At 40.9% G+C, this 26372-nt stretch overlaps 1 protein-coding gene across 2 annotated transcripts; it reads left to right on the plus strand.

Moving 5' to 3' along the window:
* Positions 1-2171: 2171 nt before the first annotated feature.
* lrrc17 (leucine rich repeat containing 17) lies at positions 2172-26289 on the plus strand. 2 transcript variants are annotated; one of them, XM_046379045.1, is made up of 6 exons: positions 2172-2364; positions 2747-2876; positions 11970-12340; positions 13286-13778; positions 21211-21366; positions 25706-26289. In XM_046379045.1, the coding sequence occupies exons 3-6, from the start codon at positions 12068-12070 to the stop codon at positions 26146-26148; spliced, it is 1365 nt and encodes a 454-aa protein (XP_046235001.1). In that variant the 5' UTR covers positions 2172-2364; positions 2747-2876; positions 11970-12067; the 3' UTR covers positions 26149-26289. The 2 variants fall into 2 exon arrangements, with proteins under 2 accessions (XP_046235001.1, XP_046235000.1); XM_046379044.1 differs by lacking the exon at positions 2747-2876.
* The last annotated feature ends 83 nt before the right edge of the window (positions 26290-26372 follow it).

The following is a 26372-nucleotide window of genomic DNA, read 5'->3' on the forward strand; positions in this document are numbered from 1 at the left end:
TGATTATATCCCGACATTCAGGTATGCTTTTGTAGATGTGTGTACAGTGGGTGCTTGCATGTTTAAGAAGGGGACTACTGAGTGTCTACCCTCCAGGCAGACGGTGTGAGTTTTTTATAGCCTTTACAAAAAAACCCTAAGGTCTCCATCCCATCTCCTCCTACTTACCTAAAACAGTTGTCTTGGTTTAAGTGGCCTCGAGCCATTGTAAGTGTTTAGCGGTAAACAGTCCATTTAAGCTGGCACAGAGTAGTGATCCTAATATGGAGCTGTTTGACTCAGTGTTGATCCAGAGAAGAGAAGAGAAGAGGCATGCAGTGTATGTTGATTAGTAGGCATTACTGTCCTCTGGCACTATAAAACTACACAAAATGTCCACCTACTAGCAGATGAAACTATTCCTGTGGCTGTTTTGTGTCAGAGAGGCCAAATGGTTCATGTTAGCAACAAGTTGAAGAGAGTTTCCAGCCACTGAGTGAATCTTCACTGCTTCATAAGTAGGCTAAATATACAGAAGCACTGCAGCACAAAACAATTACAAAGAATTTACCTCCAAAAAAACAGTAGGAGCTTAGACATTATTCATCACAGATATGTCAAAGAAATCAAACAGCATGAATTGTGTCAACTCCACTATTTCTGGCTTAAACGATGGCTGGCTAAACAATGACTTTTAAGTGATGAAACTGGGATAGAGATCATTGTAAAAAATCTGATACTATATGAAGCTTTGTAAAGTAGATAACAGCATGGAAAAGAAGAGGATGTACTTTGGCTATAAATGCTAATGCATGAATGTACCAAACTGAAGGTCCTCCCTTTGCCTGTTGAGATATTTCAGTCAATATCATTGTCTTCATGGTGACATTAGAAATAGTCTGATGATCATCAAAATTGTTAGGATACATCCTCTTGGGAACATGAATGTATATTGTGATGTCATTAATGTTCATGCAGCACTTTATGTATTTTTTAAAAGCTATATGATTTGTGAACTATTCCACAACTATGTTTGTATTTCCGATGACTCCAGTTGTAGGATTTAGTGGCATCCAGCAGTAAGGTTGTTTAGGACACACGTCAAACAAACAGCCTGCAGGCCAAATCTGGCATCTTTTTTGTGTGGTCCAGAAGAGCTTGTAAAGAATATAATTTTGCACAACACCATTCCATGCACAGTGTCCATAAACTATGTGTCCCAGAATGCATCCTGATATTGTTATCATTAACAAACATGAGTCCAGGCTAAGATTCTTTGCGGAAATAAGTGGCTTATGAAACATAGTAACATGGCCACTACAGTCACTACAAAGCACAAACATGACAAACATGACAAATGGTGGTGGAAGAGGAAAAGCCAGAGGAGCAGTTACTGGGATTAATATCAGGGAAACTGTGAATGCCTGTGCAAAACCTCCAGGCGATCCATCTGTTAGTTATTGAAATAACTCTGGAGCAAAGTGACAATGCTGACTGACATTGCTATCTCTAAGCCCCATTCCTAGCATGGCTAAAAAGGAGCAGGATGGAATCAAACACCAAACTTGGTTCCACTTCTTGCACTGCTGTAAAGTGATGCAGTCCAGATGATGGGTGGCACAAGACCCTGTCAAACCACAATTCAAAGCCTAATAGCAAAGGAGAGATCCTCCACTGAAGCGCGATCAAAGGCAGATGTTGGAAGTGGACCAAGGCTATTTTCAAACCTGCTAAGATTTCGCAGGCATCTTAAAGGCAACTACCTTCCCCTGTGACCATGACAACACACACACACACACACACCCTGAAAGACAAGACACACACAGGGGTGTTTGCGGTGGTGGGTGAGCTTTGCTTCTGTGCCTCAGATACCCGCTCTCTTTCTAAGACCAGTGAGCAACATATCCTGGAAAAAGTCCACTGGTTTAATAGTGGGAACCAATGCAGGGCTGCAGCCCTCCTACACGTTTGTGTGTGTGTGTGTGTGTGTGTAACGCTAAACCAGACACAGCTTATGGCTCGTTTGAGAATCAACTTTGCTTTGCTTCCAGTCTCTCTGTTTCTCTCTCTCTCTCTCTCTCTCTCTCTCTCCTTTGCTTTTCATCCACTCAGCTGGACCACACTAAGAACGTGAAGAGAGAGAGAGAGAGAGAGAGAGAGAGAGAGAGAGAGAGAGAGAGAGAGGAGGGGGGAGAGAGAGAGGGAGTGCAAGAGATTGGAGAAGCAGCCACTCACTCTCCAGGCTCTAAGTTTATAGGCAGCCAGGCAGATTTTCTTGGCTGAGACGCAGCGCTCATGACAGGATTAGGAGCCGGGGACACGGGACCAACCGGAGATCTGCAGGTCCAAGTGGACGATCCCGAGCCAGATTATCTGCCTGCACAGGTAGGATTGAAACCTTTATTCTGTACCAAAGCGAATCAGATCTGTCTGCAAAAGATTATTCAGCTGAAAGCAACAGCAAATCCACAGTCCTACCTAATACAATATTCATTATGCAGGAAATTGTTTTTTTTTTTTTTTTGTTTTTTTTTTTGGCAAGTATTGTAGTATAGTATTTGGCAGCACACTAGTTCTTGGTGATAAAATCTGATTCCTTTAAGGCTTAGACCACAACATATTTATTTAATCTTCTTGTGAAATGGTTATGAGGCTGCAGAATATGTAATAAAATGCACAAAAAGATTATCTCTGCATCTTTTAAATCTTTTGTTAAGGTTTTAATAGAAGTGTTACCTCCCCCTTTTCTTACTCCTTTGTTCCTCAGAGTCATGGACTGATAGTGTCTGCAAAGACAAAGAATGAATACAACTCGGTCATGAAGAGAGCTTACTAAGTGATGATGAAAGTGCTAACGTGAAGATATGAATGGACAGAGCTGAGCTACTCAGAAGATAGTAAGCATGTTTGCATTACCTGCGGCATCATTTTATTTCATTACATTTTGCTGCTACATTGATTTTTACTTAATGTTTGAGGAATTGCTGAAGTAAGCTCTTTTTCATGGCCAGTCATTGCGCTTTGCTGTAGATCTCGCTTTCCCCTCAGCAGCATGTAAATCATGCAGAAAGGAAAACATTCAATTGCTAATTTTAGATGCTCAACCTTCGTACTGCTTTTGTTATGTAACTGGATGGTGGTCCAGTGCACCATGACTTAAAAGCGCTCACGCTGCCACAATTAGACATGAAGTTCACTGTGTAGCTCAACAGATAGAGTGAAGCGCCACTTCTGTCAGAGTGAAGGGTTAATTTACCCTTTGCACACTAAGGAACTCTGGATGGTCATAGCCCAAATGACTCATGTTCATTGAACAGATAGCCAACTCTTGCTTAAAATGGGAGATTTGGGTGTTAGCTGTGATTCACGAGATTTCTGCAACTCTTTTTTTTTTTTTTTTTGGAATATCCAGAATTTGAGGGTAAGATTACAAAACAACCAAAGAGGAATCCAGAGCCCACTGCACATTTTGCGTCTATGTACATATGCATTTGTTTAAGCACCTACATGTGTGTTAGCTATACGAACATCTACACATGGAACTACAAGCGCCTCTGCCCTCTGTAAGTTTCAGTAAAATTCCAGACTCATGCAGCACAGAGCAAAGCAGCGATGTGTGGTTTCACTCTGGAATCCTGCACAAAAAAAAGTGGGTGAGGGGCCTGACTTGCTCTGATTACAAAACACAACAGAGTGAGTCTCTTTCACGTTAATTTCTGCTGTTTCAGCTTGCCGCAGTTAAGTTTAAGTGGAGCACTATGTAGAAAGAGGAGTGAGAGTGGGAGAGTGGGAGAACGTGCTAGAGGTGTGTGTGTGTGTGGATGTGTATTATTATTGTTGTGGGGACAAAAACTTGTTTATAAAGTCACATTGGCACATATGGGGACAAAATACAAATCCCCACAAGACAGATCATTAGATATTAGGGTGAAGATTTGCTTTAAGGTCAGGTTGAGGTTAGGGTTGGGTTAAGGTAAGGGTTGGATTGGGCAAGTAATGTTTATTATTATGGTTAGGTGGTGGTTAAGCCTCCAGGAACGTGTATGTAATGTACCCAAAAGTGATGGAAACATGAGTGTGTGTGTGTGTTTCAGATGCAGATGTGTCTGGCACCAATGCAAAACAATCAGCATAGCTGTTTAGAGGGGAAGACATTGTGTGTGTGTGTGTGTGTGTGAGCTCTGTTAAATGTCTCATGACAGTTAACTCCCTCAATGTAATGAAGCAGTGTGGAAGACACACTTGATAGAGATAAAAAGAAAAGAAAACCCTGAACGCAGTTGAATATCACATAATCACTTTTCTTTCATCTGTCAGTTGTAGGATTAAAACCTGCTATGTTGCAGACGATCTGTTGTTTTATGCTTTGTCTTGGAGCTGAGTGTTTTGTAGTTTGCAGTCTAATAACATGAGAAGATCACAATGATGCCTGCATAGCATCAGCTGGGAGTTGGCCCGTTGTCAAACACACAAACACACACACATACACAGGAGTTGCATGGACATAGAGATGTGTACGCATGAGACAGTGACCTCTTCGAAGGTTGAAGTTCCTTTTCTCATGGGTATGTTTGGAATCCAGAGAAAAGGGCAAACCTTATTTCCCATGGGTAGGAGGAACTCACGCAAATGAACAAAATTTGACTTGTTTCCGTCATTAGCTTTCTCTGGTGTTTTGTTTTTAGCGAGTTCACCACCTCTGACCTCTGTCTGAAAAAACACCATTTTCTCTCTCCAAACTTGCCTCTCCTCTTCTGCAGAACTGAAACAGTCTGGTTTCAATTAGGCTCTCAGGGATGTGTGAGGGTTCTGTCTCGCCCTTGCTTTCTCTCAATACACGGTGAATGTCTGTCTGTGTCACCCTTTCATCCTATGGTCCTACCCTTTCTCATCTCTTTACATTTCATTCCACAGTGAGGATCTTTCTTCAAGCCTTTGTCATTTCACACTGAACAAAATGAAGGCCGTCTATTGCCACCCAGGTGTGTGATTTTAGACAGAATGCATCCCAGAAGCAAAAGAGGCAGGACTTGTAACATATCTAGTGTGATGTTTGACATGTGCGGAACAGCAGTTTCTAACCACCGGATGAACATGACAATAGCAATCATTTAACATCCCTGATATTTGTTGATCTAGTCCTCAGCTCAGAGGATAAGGCACTCCTAGACCTGCTGTCTCCCTCATGTGCAGCCATTTTGGTTGCTTTTCTTCTTCTTTAACTTAGCTGCTAACTGCCACCAGCTCTTCTTGGCTACTTATATTAAAACTTTAAATAGTTCACTTCCTTCATACAGACATTGATTTGTTGCTTTTACTACGTTTGCTGCTGCCTCAGACGCCTGCAGAAAAATTGTCCCACTATTACGCCTTTGTACCTTTTATACACTACAGCCAAGTGCAATGAAGGTGCAATAGTCCTGGCTTGAACAGGCTTGGTAAAAAGGTGCTTTTGTTACAGCCGGATAGTCTATTACATAGTAACACACCAGAGATCTTTGGGAACACTTACCCTCCACACATCCAGCCCTCCAGAAATCCTGCCCAAAGGGAACAAAGTAAGGTCAGACTACTGGGAGGTTGGCTTGCAGAGGAAAAAACCCTTACCCTGAAGCTTGATCCTTGTTCTTGCCCTTTAACTCTCTGTCACTGTTTTTTTCTTTCTTTCTGGAAATAATACCCTGACTGACCGCTTGACTCTCTGCCTGTTCCTGCTTCCCTGCCTACATATAGCACCAATGCGTGCAACAGGGATGGAAGCTGAGAAAAGGGTTTTTCTTGTTTTTACAGCCTCCTCTGCTTGTTCTAGCTTTCTCTCTGTAGCACAGTGGCCCTTGTGTTTCTGAACTTTTTCCATCTCCAGTAGCCTGTCTAATATTATTGGAGCATAGAGAGCCTCTGGAGGCAGCCAGCGCAGGTAGCGACTGTGCAGCCTCAAGGCTTTGTGGGCTGTGGCATTGTGTTTTCAAAAGGTGCACTGTGGGTAAGACTTTTGACTTTGATGTTCCTCAGCCTGGTTGAGCGTGCAAACTATCATGCTAACATATACCTTGGGGCAGTGGAACATTTTGAAAAAACAGCACTGATATTTTTCAGCTGACATCACGAGATTTTTTGTGCCATGAAAGTTTAGCCCCTGACATTCTTGTCCTGAGGACTGTCCCTCTGTCTTTGACTTTCTCCCTCGGGTTTCTCAGTGTGAAATTTTCCTTGAAAGCGGTTTTAAAATGTGTGTGCTGCCTACATCTGTATTTCTCTTAATGTCATTCTGGACTTCCTTATGTAGGTGGGTTGTGATGTTGTTGGAGGCCAACTTGTCTGTGTTTCCTCCGGTCTGCTGAGACCAAATGAAACATATGAGCCCACAGACAAGTCAGAAAACACACACAAAGACACACAGACACACACACTCTCTCTCTCTCTCTCTCTCTCTCTCTCTCTTGTGTGTTGGTGTCTGTTTTTTCTAGTCCCTTCACTTTTCCTGTATGGGTTCCTGCAATATGCATGCATGTATCCGCATAAACCCCTATTATATATTGTTTTATGTGTCTACATGAGCGTGTGCGTGCCTTGTGGACATTCCCCCACTTCATCCACACATATTTGCACTTTGACATTTGGTTCTGTGGCCGAGCAGTGTAACTTCCTCTTGCCCTGGCTAATGTCGCCACTGAAGTCCGGCCAAACCACCTGGTTAAATTTCACTTCCCGCTTCATTATGCAGCGCTGCCCTCCATTATGTGTGTGCTACATGTATGCAGCAACATTTATAGCATAATCCTTAAGGATTTAGACTTGTGCTCTCACGAAATTACAACAATAAAGAGTGTGAAAGTCAAAGGTTGAAAGAGTTGTTATAACTTCCAGATAAGGGTGGAGCAGCAGGGAGACACATGATATTCAGTGACAGATGAGTTACGAGTCTGCCCACCCTGCACACTGTTCCCTGAAACAAAATTCCACACAGAGAAACACCACATGCGTAAGCATTTATTCAGTGGCTTGTTTTGATTGAGAGCACACTTGAGTTTGAGCACTTGCTGTCCCTTTACTTGTCTAAAAGACTGACTCTGTAAATTGTTTTGGTTTGAAAAGCCATTTGAAAGATTTAATGCAAATGACAATATAATGTTTTTTTTCCATTTACTCAGCAATTTCAGACAAAATCATATAGTCAGTATGTGTTCAGTACTCAGTCTGTATCATAACTGATGACATAATCATACTCTGTTACAAAAACATTAATCTGAAGGGTTTACTAGCAGTGCTGTCTGATTGTGGTTTCCCTGTAAAATGCGCCTAATGTGAAAGTATTGAAAACTGAGCCAGGAATGTTCACAAAAAATGTGTAATAATCAGCACCTAATATAAAAAGCAAACAATATACCATTAATAAAATGGCCCTGAGATTTAAACCACACTCTTGTTAGCATGTATGACCTCCACTAAGCTGTGAACAAACTGATAAAACTGTCAGTGAAATATGGAACTAAAGTGTCTAAGGCTAGAGTATGATTTAATTAGACAATCTCTTTGACATGGAGAAGTAACTCACTTTTCAGTCTTTTTTGTGAACCGTTTGGAGCTCCATTTTCACCCTATTTGTTTAGCATGTTAGCATGCTAACATTTGCTAAACAGAACACAAAGTACAGTTGCTGCTAATGGGACTGTCATTAGTTGGACAAATTCAATTTTAACCCGATGATGATACCTATCAATGTCAACATTATTTGGGAACTGAAATAACTCATTCTATAGTCCAGACAGAACTACACTGTCATCCCACTGACATTTTTATGCTTGTTAGCAGTCCAAAGTGCATTGTACAGAGCTAACACACATGCAAACAAATTACAATTTATTTCTTCAAAAAGGCTTCAGATTCTTCCTACAGGCTTGTTTTTCCAAGGTCCAAAATGAGAGACATGTTGCAACCACATTTCACGACCAGACCAAACTTTATTCTGGTTCAGTTCAGATGACAGTGGCAGCAAAAAACAGTCTACATCGTATTTAAAGCAGCACCGCTGAGGAAGTAACTGACCCAAACCCTAAGAGTTTTCTACTTGATGTTTAGAGACGCATGGGGACTGTTTTTCTTTGAGACATCTTTGGACTAACATAGACTGACCAGTAGGAGCTAGGGTGGGATGTAATACTAGACTGGAAGGGCTAATTCGGGCTGGTCTGGGCATGAGGTGAACCACAGGAATGGGTTTGGCCTGAGTGAGTTTGTTATGGTCTCAGCTGGCTTGGATATTGTAGGCTAACCCTGGTTATGTAGTTTTCTAAGAAAGGCTGGACTGTTCTTGCAAAGCCGCTGTGATGCGAAAAAGATCTGAGCCTATGCACTGGTCCAATTGGTTTAGAGGCAATTTACTGACTATAAATGCAAGTGGAGAGAAAATGTTAAAATGCTTTTTTTTCTTTTTTGCAGTGACAAGTGAATAGATTCATCGGCTTGTTTTGAAGATAAAATTCATAAATTTCATGTTTTGAGTGACATATGTGAAAAAAACAGTTCAACAAACACCTTTATTATGTACAGTACAAGATGAAAATATACCAGCCTCTCTCATTGCAGCACTTTGTTTTGTAATAAAGCGCTGATTAGGTATTTTTCATTTATTTGTCCACATAGAGAGATGACAAAGAAAAACCTGAAAGGAAATTCCTGAATACAGAACAACTGCAAATGCTTTCATACAAGAGCACTGCATTATATGGTTATGATAAAATTAAATATATTGTGTTGAGAGTGAGGTTGCTCACATTGAGAAGGCACCTGGCTTCATGCTATTCTGCTTTATAAGCAATGTGCCAACAAAGGAAGAGCAGAAGGAGACTGCAAGCTGGCAAACATGGCTATAAACAATGCAGTGTTTCAAACAGTTTTAATAATCAGCTTTGCAAATGTTTTATGAGGAAATGTATTGAGCATGTTTGTCAGGCCACAGAGATACAAAAAATACATTTTTGAAATAAAAACTGAATGTAAACATAACTTTTGTTTGTTTAAAAGAAAATTTCACTGGACACCTTTGATCTTCGTGCCAGAATATGGTGTGGAATTCTCACCATTACAGCTGGAAACCAGAGGTTGTGTCTGTATTGACGAAGAAGACATTCTTCTTCTGGCTTTGGCAGTCAGGTTAGTCAACCGAAACTGGAAAATAAAATGCAGTTTATGTTGTTCTTTGTATATGAAAAAGATTATTCGGTGGTAGATGAAATGTTTTGGGAGAATGATATTCATCCTTTGTACTAATCTTTTAGTTCCGGACACTTGGAGAATCTAATGTTAACAAGTGCTGAGATTGTTCTGGATAGCTGAGTTAGCCATGTGATGGACACTCTTTTTCTTTCAATTTGTACGACCCTGATATTTTTGATTGATGTTTTACGTGCGTTTTGGAGGATGTGGCTACACTGTACTGAAGTGAGTGTTTGCTTTGAGTCAGACTTGTAATATTTTAGATGTTCAGGCCATGTTGTACCCACTTAGCTGCAAAGGACCTTAGGTACAATCCACACATCATATACTGTGATGTGTATATGTATATATAAACCACATGTACCAGACCAAATGACTTAACCTGAAAGCAGTTACGCAAGGAGGAGGAGGAGGATTTGTCTGCGTCTGCTCAACGACCCCCTCTCCACGCTGTCCACCTCAGTCTGGTCTGGTGTTTGGACTGGCATAAGTCTTGTGTTGAAACAAGTCTCTCATCAGCTGCACAATCATGCAACACAGACACAAGAACATGTAACGTACAGGGCCCATGCGCACAAGACACACACACACACACACACACACTTGAAAATCTATAAGAGCATGGTTGTATATAAATGTAGAAAAAGAAAAAAGAGAGACACATTCATACACACAGTGACTGAGATGCTGACAATTCATTCACGTTCTGTTTGGTTTGGAGTAACAAGTCACTAGAAGTGCATGAGACGACTGCAGTGGATGGAAATCAAACTTTCACATTTGCTTCGTTTGAGACGATTGATAGTTGGACAGTCGAACAGTTGAGGAACAGTCAATGGACTGGAAAAATATGTCCACAGTTACATTCTCAGCTGCTTCTGTCTGTAGCTAGCATGCCCAGTCTGTTATTCACAATGGAACGACACCATCTGCATTGACAGGCTTGTTCCACTGGAACACTGTAAGGGGGCTGCGGTTTGGTACAGTTGGACTGAGTCAGCGTGTGTGTGTGTGTGTGTGTGTGTGTGTGTGTGTGTGTGTGTACTCAGTGTATTGGCAGACCTATGAACCTTCTATTTTGCTTCTCATCACATAAGGGACCCATGACTCATACACACAGACACCCACATCACCCACACATAGCCTCATTGCTGCTAATTCAAAACAAGTTGCTATGTGGCAAAAAAAACAAAAAAATAACAAAACAAGATTTGTCATCATTATGAAGCCATAAACATCAATATCTCCAGTATTGGAGTTTTCATATTTGTGGCTGATGGTAGTTTCACAGTCTGGCAGTACAAAACAGCAAGGCTGCAATGAAGAGCGAGATAAAGACAAAAGTGGTCCCAGTGGCTTTACAGCAATAATTTGTACATACTATGAGAAGCATAACAATAACTCTCACATTTTTACATTAATTATGAAGCTACAACCAACGGCTAATTAGCTCAATTTAGCATAACAGGAAACAGGAATCTGTCTTTGTATGGGGGTGAGTGGTGGGGGCAATCAGAGGCAATCAGAGGAGACTCCAGGAAGCTACTCTAAGTCTCACCATGTTTACAGTCGTAATTCTATGTTAAGCTAACCAGCTAGCCTTCTATTTAGCGTATGAGAGGTATTGATCTTCCGTTCTAATTCGTTGTTCAATCCATTCCTTTAAAAAAAATAAGTTTATAGACAACCACTTGTGGTAGTTATTCCTTTAGCTAAGCAATGTAGCTGAATAAACCTAAATATACTTGTGATTGATCAGATAATGCTGTTCATATGGAAAGGATGGAGATGCGGAAAGAGAATCCAGATGTGTGTAAACATTTTAATGAAGAGATGAAAAAAAGTAGAAAGAAAAGCAATGCTGAAAAGGATGGCAGGATAGACACAGAGAGAAACATCCGGGTATGTTTAGATGAAGGTAAAAAAAAGATTCATGGGACAACAGCACTTTACTACAACCATGTTTTAACCCATAACATGTTAACACATAACAAATGTCTCTTTCTTTTCCTTCAACCCCCTTTTCCTGTTTCCTCTCCCTCTCCCTCTCTCCCCACTTTCCTCTACCTCTCCACTAATTCTTCCAACATGTGCAGTGTTACCATTTCAGTTGTCAGCATGTCTTGACATGCCACTAAAAAAATCCCTGTACATTTTATTGGATTTGTGAATAAAATTGTATACATTCTCATTACCCAGACTTCTTGTTCTTACAGCTCAGTCTTTTCTACATTTATATAACTCTCATATTTTGCGTGTGTTTCTGACTAATATGCTTATTTGTTTGCTCTTTATTTTTTCTATTATACTTACACTTGTACATGTTGTGTGAAAATGTTCATATTCTCTTTTCTGTTAAAGGTATACGCAGAATTTTGCAATCTCCTTCATGGATTCATTTATCAAGTTGTAGCCAATGCTACTTTTCACTTAACGCTGTAGGTTTATCAGCAACTGCATGCTACTGACTAGAAGCTTATTTGCTTAAAAGGTCTAATGCACCTTTGAGTACGATGGTCAACATTCAAGACATTAAATTTGATACAAATAATGCACTTGTAAAGCACAACTTGTACTGCAATGGAATCAGCCAACCAGGGTTTCACACGCTGATAGTCACTGCCTGAAAAATGTCCTATGGAAACTTAAAACAGATTGAAGTGCTAAATGGATAAATTGTGAGTCATTTGTGTGAACTGAGTTGGCCGCTTTTGAAAATTCACCTCTCCCTCTCTCTTTCTTCTTCTGTTTTTTTTTCCTCTTCATACACACAGCTGTGACCGGCCTCCTGTGTCCAGTCTCACCAATCATCCAACAATAGCCTTCCAAGGTTGATCTGATTCACCAGAGAGGCCTCCTTTCCTCTGCCATCATGCGTCTGCTCACCACCCTCCTCCTCTTGCTGTTCCTGCGGTCAGCTGAGCCCCGGAGGGGCCCTCGGTCAGGGGCTGCGGAGAGGGGAGCCGGGGGCCGTGTACGGGGCAGAGGCAGGGCCGGAGTGATGAGACGTCAAACTCAGGAGTGTAAAGAGTACATAGAGGCAGGAGAGAAATACCTGGATTGCCAGGACAGGCAGCTGACCACGGTCATGCAGGACTGGCCCAAAGATATTCACCACCTGCTACTGGCAAGAAATAAGATTCAGGTATGTACAGATGACACAAGACACGACAAGACACAAGTTATAAGACAACTGACAAAGATGAACAGATTCTGAGAATGTTTGGTCCAGTGTTGTGTAACAAATGCGTCAGTTTTCTGCAAGCTAGTGTCTCAAGATTCTGATCCTAAACCCAGCCAACTTGTTGATACCATGAGCATCTGTGCACCATTTATTTGGCCACGATCAAAGACACATTTCTCTGCTGTGTGTGTGTGTGTGGGTAAGATTTGTGCATGTTGAAGTGAGCACACAGGATGTGTGTGTCACAGGTGCTGAGAGGAACAAAACAAAATGGCCAGGTTTAAATAATAAACGACAAATGAGTTCTAAACATTAAAATTATATAGCTGAATAATGAGTGTAATTAAGCTTTAATTTCACCCTTTCAAGTTCAGAGAGTCTGGCTGTTGAAAGACTGAGTTAGAGATGAATGTACCCCTGCTCAGCATAAAGTTAGCAACCAACTGGCAAACATAGTGGAAATTTAATTGCTTAAGAGCTGAATAGTCATCCCAGTAGTATATGGAGATGAAAGGCTGCATACAAAGATTAATGGTAGCACCTGGGTAGATAAATGTACTATTACTGGGCTGTCATTGGTTTTCGCTTTCAGCATGTGATGTGATGAAACCTGAGAGAAATTTCAAGGGCCAGCAATCATTATTCTCTATAATCCACAGCTTCGTTAAGGCTCTCCTGATTCTCAGTTTGATGTTTAAGACTTGAAATGTCAGGTCAGGAGACCCTGAATGTCGACTGCGGAGCATTTTGCTTGCGCCTTTACATCCTAGCTAGCATGCTGATTCCACAGTAATGTTCACTTAGAGGTGTAGACAGCCTGTATGCTGGAAAACCACTAGATATACAACAGGAAATATCATGTGACAGCAATTACAAAAAACCAACAGTTCACATCTCCCCCTTTAGGTTTTGAGGGACAACATGTTCTCTCAGTTCAGCCAGCTGAAGAGCCTGGACCTCCAGCAAAACGACATCTCCATGGTGGAGGATGGAGCATTCAGTGGCCTATCTCAGCTCACCACCCTGCTCCTCCAGCACAACGGACTAAAAACAGCCTCTGAGGAGGTCCTGCTCCCTCTGCCACGCCTTACCTACCTCCGTGTCTATGACAACCCCTGGAATTGCCACTGCCAGTTGGACAGCCTGATCAGGACCCTGCAGGTGCCGAGCAACCGCAATCTGGGCAACTATGCCAAGTGTGCGGAGCCCCTGTCGCTAAAGGGCCAGAAGCTGAAGAAACTGAATGTGGAGTTGTTATGTGCGGCTGACAACCAGGTGGACAGGCCGGGGGACGGAGACACGGGGCGACCGGGGCCTCCACCAATCAAAGTGCCGGAGGCCACATCCATGTGCCACACCTACATATTCCCTAAACCTCTGCTGGACTGCAGCAGCAAAGGTGAGGCTGTCAAGTTCTGTGTCTATCGTGTGTGACATCAACTTGAAGCAAACTGAATATGAGGGGTGACGCAAACTCACACAAAGAATCACTTTATTTTATCTGCATTAAAAAGTGTTCATTTGCAGCCAAACTCAAGTGAAATCAGCCAGTGTTAGTGAGTGGTGAGATTCAACTTATTTGATGGTTATCATGTGTGACGAAAAAAGGTATTACTTGCAAATATATCAAAAACAGTATAAATGGTACATTTGTTAGGTCTGCTGAGCACTCCAGTGTAGTCATGCTCGCTTGTCCGGTGAAATTGGGCATAGATTTGCTGTCTAATGTTTTGGTTAGAAGCAGGCTGAGCAAGCACAGTTGTGTTTGTTTTATTAAGTCTGCCACATGGGACGTCTGAGCCTCATATTGGGGAGGGGGTGGGAGCACACTTTGGATTGGTCGGTCTCTGTTCTTCAAACTTCCTTTTTTCTCTCAAGTGGCACACAGCAGCTTATTGTTAAAGATTAGGGTAAACCAAGAATGTTTTACTTTATTTTATGATATTCCAGGTTACTTGCTGTGATTGCCTTTTCTTGTGTTGTGTTGTGTGAAGTTGGCATTTTGATGAACTGGATTGCGGTGTGTTTGTGTTTTTGTGTGGTCTGTTGTTATGTTCAGCATTTGTTTGATTTTTTGCGCACACAGCACCATCTCTTTTGGATTGTATTGTGTTCTGATTTGAACCATGCATACAGCCATCTATCTGATGCAGGCTTTCACCAGCATCTCAATCTGTTTGTGTTTTCAGTTGTAACGCTGAGTCAGTGTGGGTAGAAAGCTGCAGAGAAGATGTAAATAGGCAGGCATCAGTCAAAATAAAAGGAGCAGAGAAAGGAAAGAAAGTGCTTCTCCAACTTTCTCTCAGCTCCTCTTTTTTTTCACATCTGTTTCTCTCTCTGTAAAAATGCCACCACAAAGCTGCTATCAGGCTGTAACTTCTTCTCGGCTCCATAAAACCTTTGTTTCATTCAGTGTTGCTTTTTAAAGACAATCGAGGCAGCAATGACAACCGCTTAATGTCTGCAGACAGATCTCTTTTTCTTACTTTTTTGTGGGCCCTTTCTTCTGGTTGCTTTCTGATCTTCTCATTTCTCATTTCTTCTCTCTCTCTCTCTCTCTCTCTCTCTCTCTCTCTCTCTCTGTCTGTCCTGCAGACCCCCTTTTATCTCGCTCTTCTTCAAAGCATCAGAACAGGACTCCTTTAACGCCCAAATAGCATCTGCTGTTAACACACTGAAGTCAAAGATTGTGTGTGTCCATGTCTCAGACCAAGCAATTGAATGCATCTATAAATGGAGGGCTTATACTCTTCACAGAAAGCAATCTTTCATAGAACAATGACAAGCCAAAACCACACAATGCAGCATCTGTGTTGTGTAAATTCTAGAAGACACTTTTTGCACATTTTCCTATTTTTTTTTTCTACAGAAGAACTTCTGAATTGATTCTTTATCTGAACCACTATAAGGTTTCTTTGTTTTCTCACAGGGCAATTCTGCCATCCATTTCTCCACATCTTTGTTCTCTTTTTTAATGCCTGGTAATAACTCTCGACATCCTGCCTCATTCTAAACCATGCCACACCATGAAAGCAACATGGGATGTGTGGATGCTGCTTAATATACTTCAGCTGTTGTGCATGAAATTCAATACGTGGTTTCTGTGCTTTTGGTTTGTAAAGATGCCCATGTAGTTGTACTGTAAGCTGACACCACTCGCACTTTGGCGTCCTGCACCAGTGTTTTTCTTAAATTTGGAATCTAATCACAGGTAGATCATATCATTGTACAGTATTTTCTCTCTTGCATGTCTTTGCATGGAATGAAGAGTGCCTTTTGAGAAAAACATAGCATTATTGTTCACTTCATATTCCACAGTGCCTTTCCATCCAACAGGGACATTGTTAGGGAGTCATAGGGGAAATTAAGCCGCTGTTGCCCTCCACTGATACCCAACATTGTCCAGTGGGCATCACGGTATTGCAGTAAAAACTTTAACTCAAGGTGTGTTGTAATTGCAAGATTTGGGAGCTTTATGAATTAGGTAGTTAAACTTAGGGGAAACAATCTGTGTAGAGGGTGAACAGGAGTGTGTGGAGGTAAAACCAATGTGGAAGATGGAAGATTTCATTTCACGTGGGTCTGGAAAGCAAGTGGGGAGTGACAATTACAAAACTCAGAGAAGAGTGGAAACATACTCCCAAGTCTCTGTCTCCAAACCCTGTCTGTTTCTTTCTCCCTTTTTTTCTCCCCTGTCTCCATGTCTCCCTAACTCTGGTCCTCTGAGGTGAACCACAGCAGATTTCAGGCTCCACACTGATGTCACTGGAGATCAGTGTTATACAGAGTGGTTAGAGTTAATATATGAGTAGGGCTGTGTTAATGTTGGCTTACAACAAGAGTAATACCGGCATAAAAAGGTAGACCAGTGTTGGCAGAAAAAGTCATTCTAACGTTAAAATATATGGCTATATAAAGCTTCCTTTTTCAAGATTGTCACCATGTAGACAATCTGGGATTGTTGTATTGTATTGGGACACATGACCATTATGTTGTTTTCTAAATATATTAATATGGAATTAGTCCTCCCTTTGTAGCTATAACTGCTTCCACTCTTCAGGGAAGACCGCAAGATTTTGGATTGTTTTTTTTTTGCCCATTCATGCACAGTATTTGTGAGGTCAGGCACTGATGTTGGACCAAAAGGCCTGGCTCGCAATCTCCATTCCAGTTCATCCCAAAGGTGTTGGATTGGGTTGAGGTCAGGACTCCGTGTGGGCCTGTCAAGTTCTTTCACACCAAACTCATCCAACCATGTCTTTATGGACTTTGCTTTGTGCGCTGGGGCACAGTCATGCTGGAATAGAAAAGGGCCTTCACTTAAACTGTTGCCACTAAGTTTGAAGCACAGCATTGTCCAAAATGTCTTGGTATGCTGAAGCATTAAGATTTCCCTTCACTAGAAGTAAGGAGCTGAGCCCAATACCTGGAAAACAACCTATGTCTGAATACTTGTGTCTACATAGTACATGCTCGGTGTCTTACATTAGTGTAAAGCAGCTTTTCATTTTAATCTCCCTATGAGCTTTAGATTCTGCCTTCAAGACTTTGTTCATAAGGTCAAGAAATCATTGGTTTCACAAGTTACATAAATCTTCCACATAAACTTGTGTATATGGTAAGTTGGCAGCTTCCCAGACACACACACGCCCACACACATGATGGGCTGTTACGTCAGACTCTCTGTGGACTGTCTGGATCACAGACAGGACGTTTAGTCAGCAGAAAAAAAACAACCTTCCAAAATGTTATTTGAGTGAGAGGCGGAGAGCATGAATGAGAAAAGAGGACAGTATCAAACATTACTCCCTACTAACAGAAGGATTTAGCTGCACACTCTGCCAGGCGCCGAGGAGTTTTCCTGCAGCTGTATGAAGATTCTGTCTCCGCTGGGAACTGTACAACTGTTACCACTGCTTCGGAGGTTTAGAGTTTTCCAGAGAAATTCTTCACAGTGAGGTGAAAATATGACTGAAAAATTATGAGTTACTAGAAATTCCATGAAAAAAACAGTTATGATATAATTATGACTGAGTTACTAGCTACTTCTGCTATTTAATGGTCAAGATAAGGATGAATACCTGGATTGTGTTTTAATTATTTTCTTATTCCCAAGACACTGTTGTTATGGTGACATGGGCAAAAAGAAGCAATTACATTCTGAGTTAAGTCTGAAAACTGCCTCATGTGAAGCCAACTGGTGCTAATGACTATAAATGAAATTATTGCAATCTGGGGGTGTGAGTTTGGTGAGTTTACCAGAGCTCATAGCCATGACCAAACACACCCAAATATCTGGCCAAACTGTCAAGGGGCGGACAACAGTTAGCCATACTTTCTGTCAATCTAATACAGAAACTGTCTAATACAGAAACTCTGTCACTGTGAGCTAAAGCATTGAGGCAATAAGTCTCTTTTTAAAATACAGCATGATTTAAACCCTTAAGACCATCTTAGGGAGGATATGACTACAAGCACTAATCTGGTCATTGTAATAGGTGATATCCTGTAAACAGAGCTGTCAGTGTGTTTATGAAAGGCTCCTCCTCTGGCTCTGTATCTTTAGTCTAAATGATGACAGAGAGTTATGTCTTTTACATAAAGCCTAACCTGCATGTAAAATTAACAGCCTATAAGCAGAGAGGGTAAATTATAAGGGATGCTGACAGGTTATTGCACATTTCTGAGTAAATGCTAAGGTTGGAGAAAAAAAACTCAGGTTCAGGTTTTTGCCTCAGCCTGTGCTTGAGAGTGATCCATGGTATATGTTAATATAGTATACAGAATACTCTTGTCTCTACCATTCACTGTATACATATAACTGACAAATAACTGAAGTATATACAGCTCCTCTGCTACCATTTACATCAGGTCGTATAATGTGTCTGTTTAAGAAACTAAGGTGACCTCACATAAATTAGGTTTTGTTCATATTTAACATGTTACCCTCTGAACTTTACTGCTATCCTATGTGACCGTGCAGCTCATCCGGTGCCAGGAAAGCGCGTCAAGAAATCTCTTCCCCACTTCAAGCCTGCGGCGTGGGTCCAGACCACAAGAATTCACTGCACTACGCGCAGTTGACCCCAGAGTAATCATGTCAACACTGTAAAAAAATTAATTGCTTCCCTTTCTGCTGTCTAAACAGTATAAAACATATTGCAGCACCTGCTCCAAATAGAATCGGTATTGATGTTCAAATTAAACTATCCAGCAGATGTAGCTGTGTATATCACCTTTTGCTAAAAATGAGAAAATAGCACAGCTGCAAGACATTTGAAAGAATAATGGAGAAGAAAAGAAAGAAAAACAATCAGACTGCAGATTTTTCCTTAACACTGCTTGCACATATAATTCATCAGCAGGTGCTAACCCACACTCTTTGGAGGTGGAGATGCAGAAAAATGTCCACATAAATGAATGCACTCTTAAATCATGGAAATAGTTTAACTCTGTCACTGCTCTACAATTACTGCAGTGCATACATAATCCATGTGTACCAATGCGTGGCCTACCCGTGTTTAACTGAAAATGAAACCTCCATGTTGTTTTTCTAAATGAGCAATTCAAAGTAAGTACTGTGACTCCTATAATAAATGACTAAATCATGAAAAAGTAAGAGCCATTGGTCCAAATTTTAGAGCTCTTATCAGACAAAACGCTTACATTTCTAGAAAATGAGAGAGTTTCTCAGGCAGTAGGAAAGCACTTCTGTTTTTAGACAGAAAGGTCCAGGGACAGATGTTCACATGTGTACCGACATAATGACTCCAGCAGATTCAGCAACAAAACCCAGTCCAGGCCAAGCTTTGAATGAATGACTCTCCTGACATGTTCCCTCTCTCTCTCCCCCTTTCTTTTTCTCTCTGTGTATGTTTCTTTATTCAGCAATTCACTCCAAGGAGGCACAGATGTTAAAGTAGGACAGGAGCCTAACACTTTATCTAAATAGATTTGCTCCATTAAGAATCACAAGATACCCCAAAGGATCCTGATAAAATATCCGACTTCCTGAAAACACATTTAGCTTCAGGAAACAATGCTAAAAGTGCAAGAGATACGTTCAATAGCAAATCAAGGTAATAAGCACGATAATAGCTCTCTTTCTATTTTTGGCTCAGCTTTTTTTTTTTTTTCTTACCCAGAAGAAAACAGGTCATGTTGGTCACAGATTTGACTTAGCCAGTCTCAACCTACTCTCACTGGTGAATAAGCAGAATAGGATATTATCCTCATTCACTGCGAAAGACAGAAGAGCACAGATGCATCTCTCTTGGACAGAGAGAATTTGTTTCTGGCTCATGAAGGTTGAAGCTTGATTCCTCAGAAGTGAGCCTGGGAATTTGAGTCTGATGTCTGATGAGAGTGCCAGCGATGTTCCATCTTTTTCCAATCTGACAATCTGCTTGGACAACATTGCAGACATATGTACACCTAAAGCAATGGGATTCCCTTTAGATTCCAGTTCTCACTGTGGAGGACTGACTGAGCTCGTGGAACAGGCTGCGCCTGCTGCACACTCAACAGCCATTTCTGCATTGCTGAACAATAATAATCACAGCCCTGGGTGCATCGGCTACATCTGTGAACATGCTGTATGCGTGTCCTGCTTGTGTCCTGTGCATGTGTGTGTGCAGAAATGCATCATATTTTCTTAGAGTCACCTCTGATTTATGGTTGTATACCCCCTTGATAAAGACAGATACAACATCTGTTGCAGTAAAGTGTGTGCATAAAGACGGCAACATCTGCACTGTCAAAGCGTCCATAAGTATCCGCCAGAGCAAATTACACAGTACAGGTAGACAAACAGATGTGGCAAACTAGTCACACGCATGAAGGCATGAAGACTCAGCCACCCACAAATCCTATTCAATCTTTTTTAAATCTACAAAATAAGGCAGTCATTTTAGATCAAAATAAACATTGTTTGATTAGATCTCGGTCAGTATTCACTGCCTAATCATTCTAATCTGCAGCCATTTTCCAAACTGCTTCACAAACACCCCAGTTCGTTTTGATGATACACGTGGCAGAGGCCACCTACTAGTTTTAAACAGAAGTGCACCATGCTTGGCTTAGCGGATATAGCCTACAATTTTGCAGACAGTGACAGTGAAATCCATCAAAATGCAGACTTAAACTCCCAAAAGTAGAACTTGTGCAAGAAGGGCCAGGATATTGATATATTTATTGTCTACAGAGAAGATCCATGCATCTAAGTTCAACCTCCAGCATTTTTGTTTTTAGCTTTGGGACAAAATGTGTTGACAGAGCTGTTAAAATAAAGATTTGTCACACACAATATTGCACAGGTGATATATCATTTGTGAAATATGCTTCAGTGTGGGACTTTTGAATTTAAACTCCAGAAAGGATCTGTTATCGAAATGGGAATATGTGGGTATCACTGTTTCATGCATTATAGTCTTCAGAGAAAACAGGGAAAAGTGTGTGTGAGGTTGGAAACACAGTGGAAAGAGTGAGAGTGAAAACCCAGAAGTGAAATATTGTTATACATGCTGTCACACTTCACTCCATCATGAAAAGGTTAAAGGTTGCACACCACCTACACAACATCTTGAAAACCTATACAGGTGTAGACAGATTTGATTTCCAGTCATCCTGGTGGTTCTAGGGCTTTGCACTTTATATTCTGATTTAATTTGTTGTGCACATTTGCTTCAGCCCTGTAAACCTATGAACAAGACAACACAGCATTCAGTCTTAAATTGGTGTGCTGCTGTATGTATATTCCCACTGTTTAAAATCTTTGCAAAAACCCAGTTGGTTCCAACTTCTATTTCTTTGTCTTTACTTTTTTTTTGCAGATTTGAATAATGTCCCATCTGACCTGCCATCTGACATAATGAAGATGGATCTGTCCAGGAACAACATCAGACATCTCAGGCCCAAACATTTCCTGCTGTCCAAAGACCTCAGGCTGCTCAACCTTAGCAGCAATGGCCTGCACCGTATAGACACAGGTAACACAACAGCCTCACCCTCAGAAACCTCACATCTGGGCACCAAAAGATTTTACATCATGGCCACTGAGATGCTTGGTTCTGATTGGCTGATGGGTGTCAGTCGTCCGTAACAAGATCCCCCCAAAATTTAATGACACTGCATTCTAAATACATAGGCAGCTTTGTAGCGATAACAGTTTCCTCTCTTCCAGGAAGGTTTCTGTGGGAATGTTTGCCCATTCATGCAGTAGAGCATTTGTGAGGTCAGGCACTGATGTTGGACCAAAAGGCCTGGCTCATAATCTCCATTCCAGTTCATCCCAAAGGTGTTGGATGGGATTGAGATCAGGGCTCAGTGTCAGGCAGTCAAGTTCTCCCACACCAAACTCATCCTTATGGAGCTTTGCTTTGTGCACTGGGACACAGTCATGCTGGAATAGAAAAGTTCCTTCCCCAAACTGTTGCCACTAAGTTGGAAGCATAGCATTATCCAAAATGATTGGCTGAGCTATATTGGCTGAGCCCAACCCTGAAAAACAGCCCTATCCTAATACTTTTGTCTATATAGTGTAGGTTAGGAGCTATTGGGTTAAACTGAATACAAGTAAGCACTGAAAGTGAGTGAAGGCCATATATTATATATCAGACTACAGAGTGTCCATACATAGAGAAAGAAAAGGATCAAGACAAGAAAACCTGGTGTGAATTATTGTTACAAAATATGTGCAGATGTATCTAAAGAAATTCAAATGTATAAAGCTACATTTACAGCCACAGACAAATATTAGAAATACAACCTTTTAAGCATGCATGCAGTAAGATATTTAACACATTTAATAACACAGTTAACCAAAAATAAGACTAATAACAACAAGACATCAGAAAAAGGTTCAAATATTTGGTCTTTCGTCAGCAAAACACAAGATAATTTAGTGCTCAAAAGACCAGTTTTACTGAAGCAGAATATCTGTTCTGAATATTAATTCTGCTGCAGCATTAGAGGAGCACCATTAAATAAAGCACAGACTCATTCCTCTCTCCAAGCTAATGATGTCTAGGCTCATGTCTTCCAGCCTAGGAGGGGAAATCCTTTAAACAATCTTGTAGTTTTCTTCATTACAACACATGTTTCTATCTCCGTAGCTTGGCCCACTGTGTTCAAGACTATTTGGAAACTGAAGAATAAATTGTGTATAATTCTGAGAGTTTGTGATAGCCAGCAACATATGGTTTCAGTCATGGGTACTCCTTCTAATTATGTTCACATTTTGAGCAAAATAAAACATGTTTATAATCATTTTCAGGAGGTTGTTTAGCTCTGAGTTTGATGTGGAAGATGACCAGAGCGAGACGGAAACTTGAATAAAAAGAAAGACGAAAGCTCTGGAGCACTTGGATTATTTACTCTTCTCTTTTATTGCTGGTTTTGGCCAACTTTTGTGCCAGATTGTTGTGGTCTAAACAATAATTTAGTCACAGGAAAGTACAGCATATTTGAAAGTCAACTTAGCTCCCAGTTTTCTCTGACTAATAACTTCACACTTTAGAAACTGTCATAACATAGGGATTCCACCCAGCTGAAACATTTCTTAATGCTCTCCAATTCTCTGGAGAAGATCCCCTTTGCCTGCATCTCCTTTGTCGTACTGTCAGTAAAGTAACAACATGAGCAGTGGGACTTATGCAACAGTGATTCCTGTAGTTATGGTGACTCTGGACTTTGTTTGTTTATTTGTTTGGAAGAGCTGTTGCCAAAATCAGCCCAGAAAAAAGGAAAGCTTATCACCTCTGCTGAAGTTGCATGAGGGTTGTGTTTTCATGCCATTTTTCTGCTACCTTTTTTTAGCTCAAAGAATGAAGAAAGAAAGCTTGACAAAGAAGGAAAACCTGAAAAATTGATGAGAAGGTTTAAGGCCACAGTGGGTGCTGGTGGATCTGTCATCCTGGAGGAAGTGATGACTGAACTACTGTCAGCAGAGATGAGGGTGTTATGTCGAGCTATTTCCTCGTATTTATTCCGTGACAATAGATTGACTGTGGTCTCAAAGGGTGGTGAGATAAGGATGCTTTGAAACATAGAACAGATGGAAAGAACGATTTTGGAAAAACTGGAACCGACTAACTAAAGCGTGGTTGTCTGGCAGAGAGTTTGAGTTGAGAGAAGACTGATGACTGATACTACCACATTTGTATGCTAATCATGAAGCTAAAACCAGCAGCTTGTTAACTTAAATTTTTTTTGATGAAACAAGCCAGATATAGCCTAATAAATAGTGGCTTTTATAGGTGCTGGTAAGTGGATTTTGTTGCTGCTTAACAGAGTCATGCTCGCCATTTCTTCTCCCTTGTTTAAAGTGTTTGCGCCAAGCTAGTTGTAGCTTCACATTTGTCGGATAGATGTGAGAGTGACGTCAATCTTTTCATCAAACTCTTAGCAAGAAAGTAAATAAGCATAGTTCATATAAATGTTCAACTTTTGCTTTGACCCTCCTGTTATGTTACTGGTCAAACTGACCCATGTTAAAGTTTGAAGATCAAGAAAAAATAGTTACAAGTATTTTTTCAGTATGAAACTTCTTCTGCTTGCCTTAATTAGTGTAATCAACACTATAAAATGAAAATGGTTCATCTCACATATTTGCAACCACCCCCCTGCATGTTTATATCACATAGATACTGTTCGGGTCAATTTGACCCAGCAGTCCAACTGGAGGTAAAAGGGTGTCAGAAAAGTGAAACTGAAAGTGGTGAAACATTAAAAAAACATTGAACATGTATTTTTTGGAATGAAAAATGACTGAATTATCCTAATTGAACCATTATCTGTGAGAGGTAAGGAACACCATTACACTAAATATTGACAGAATATTTAGTAAAGGAGTTTGTAATTAAACACTAACAATGCTTATGAGGATTTTTTTTTATTTTCAGCCTTATTTTGGATAATTAACCATGCATGTGGTCAAACTGACCTGGGAACATCATTGCTGTTCCTGACAAATGAACACAACAGGAGGGTTAACATGGGCTCATGAACCATTAAGCTTAATGATATTATTTGCCCTGTCACAAATGACATTCGTCTTTAAAACATCGCAGGCTATATATGAGCACTTTCAAAACACATAAAAGTGGCGTGAATACGTACAAGCAGTGTCTTTTAACTGATTTTATTGGCTCAGATTATTTCCTTGCCCGAGAAAGTACAATGAAAATAGACCACACTTGGCTTCCTGTGGCCATTGTGGCTTAAACAAGGCAAATAAACACTGGCTCATTTGGGAAAGTCAGTGTCATGAGTTCACAGATAAGACAGGGGAAGGGGAGGCGAAACAGGGGGCTTGAAGGATGAGATGATTTTTGTCTGCTTCTGTATGTCCAACACATACTCTGTTCCTCCTGTACTTCCTCCTCCTCTTCCTCCCTTCGACTCTGTCAAGATCAAAGAGAGTCTCAAGGCTATTGGGCAGCATGTAACAGTCTCCGCTGTCCCATTACGCAGACTGCTAACAATGTCTGGAAACTTTTAAGGATGTCAGCAGTCACCTTTTCACCTCATGTTAAGACATTGTTTGGTCAGCTCAAAGTCACTGTTGATTCATATTCGTATTCACTTGAATTTCCCTCGGGATCAATAAAGTATCTATCTATCTATCTATCTATCATATGGGTGAAGATGTATGAGAGATAGCTAACAATAATTATTATTCCTTATTATCAAAATGAAGACAATTCATGTCAATGGGTTTCAAGTTGACTTGTTTAATCCATTTAAATTATTTACATTCAGTGCATTAAACTAGTGCAATTGCCCCACAATCTGTAGAAAAAAATACTCTTGACATTTTCTTTTAGATTTGCGAAATACTTTCAGAGTTAATCAACTCATAATACATTGTTGACTCTTTAGCATTTTTAAAATTTTCTCAAAAGTTTGCATTTTGAGCATTTCCCCCCATATTTCTTTGGACAGCACCAATGAATATGAAAATGAATACTGGAGTTACATGCTGTGTTAAAATGAAATTAAAGTGCATTATCTCCAGTGTCGTCAGTGTTGTTTCCTAATGCAGCAGATGGACTGTAAGCAACCTCCCATGCACAAAGTGACAGGCTTGTAAAAGAAAAAGTGAAAAAAAAATGTGGAGCAGAGAATTTAGGAGATTAAGAGTCAGATATTTTCCTCAGGAGTTCATGGAAAAGAGTGAAAAGGAGATTGGATATTTATACAGAACTACTTATTTTGAGTAAATGCTATTATTGCTTGTCTGCAGCTGTCAATGTCCAGGAACACTTTAGTGTTCACACAGCAGTAGAACTTATTTCTACTCTTGTCCTGCTTATCTTCTCCTCCCAGGTGCATTCGCAGGCCAGCTGTACCTCCGTGAGCTCGACTTGTCCAACAACAGCCTCCATTACTTCCAGTACGGCGTGCTGGAGGATCTCTACTTCCTACGGAAGCTCTCGCTGGAGAACAATCCATGGATCTGCGACTACAACATCCACTACCTGATCTACTGGCTCAAGCACCACCCTGGCGTCTTCTACACTGGCCTGATCTGCGCTGAGCCACAGGAGTTCAGAGGCTGGCGTGTCGAGGATTACGTCAAAACCTACAATGGGGAATGTCCAAAGGATAAACAAACTGGAGGGACAGATATGGGACAGGGAGGACAAGAGGGAATGGACAATGAGGCACAGGAGGTGGTGGGGGAGACGGGTGAGGGTGAGGGGGAACGTCTGCCTCGACCTTTGAAAAAGAAGAAGCTCAACAGGTTTGAGATCATTAGGCTGAGTTAGAATGGAGGGAGGTGAGCGGACTGATGTGGTTTGGTGTGGAGTGAGGAGTGTTGGAGGTCTGTGAACAGGCTGAAGAATGAATTAATAAAGGCTGACTCAGTGATTTGATGTTTGAATAAAATGTGACACGGGAAAGTACAATTCTGAGATGAAATCAGTTATTTGTGCTTGAGGTGTCTTTTTCGTAAGCAACAATTTGCAACAGAAAAACTCACTATCAGATA

Source organism: Scatophagus argus, chromosome 22 (genome assembly GCF_020382885.2).
Source record: "Scatophagus argus isolate fScaArg1 chromosome 22, fScaArg1.pri, whole genome shotgun sequence".
Classification (NCBI taxonomy): domain Eukaryota; kingdom Metazoa; phylum Chordata; class Actinopteri; family Scatophagidae; genus Scatophagus; species Scatophagus argus.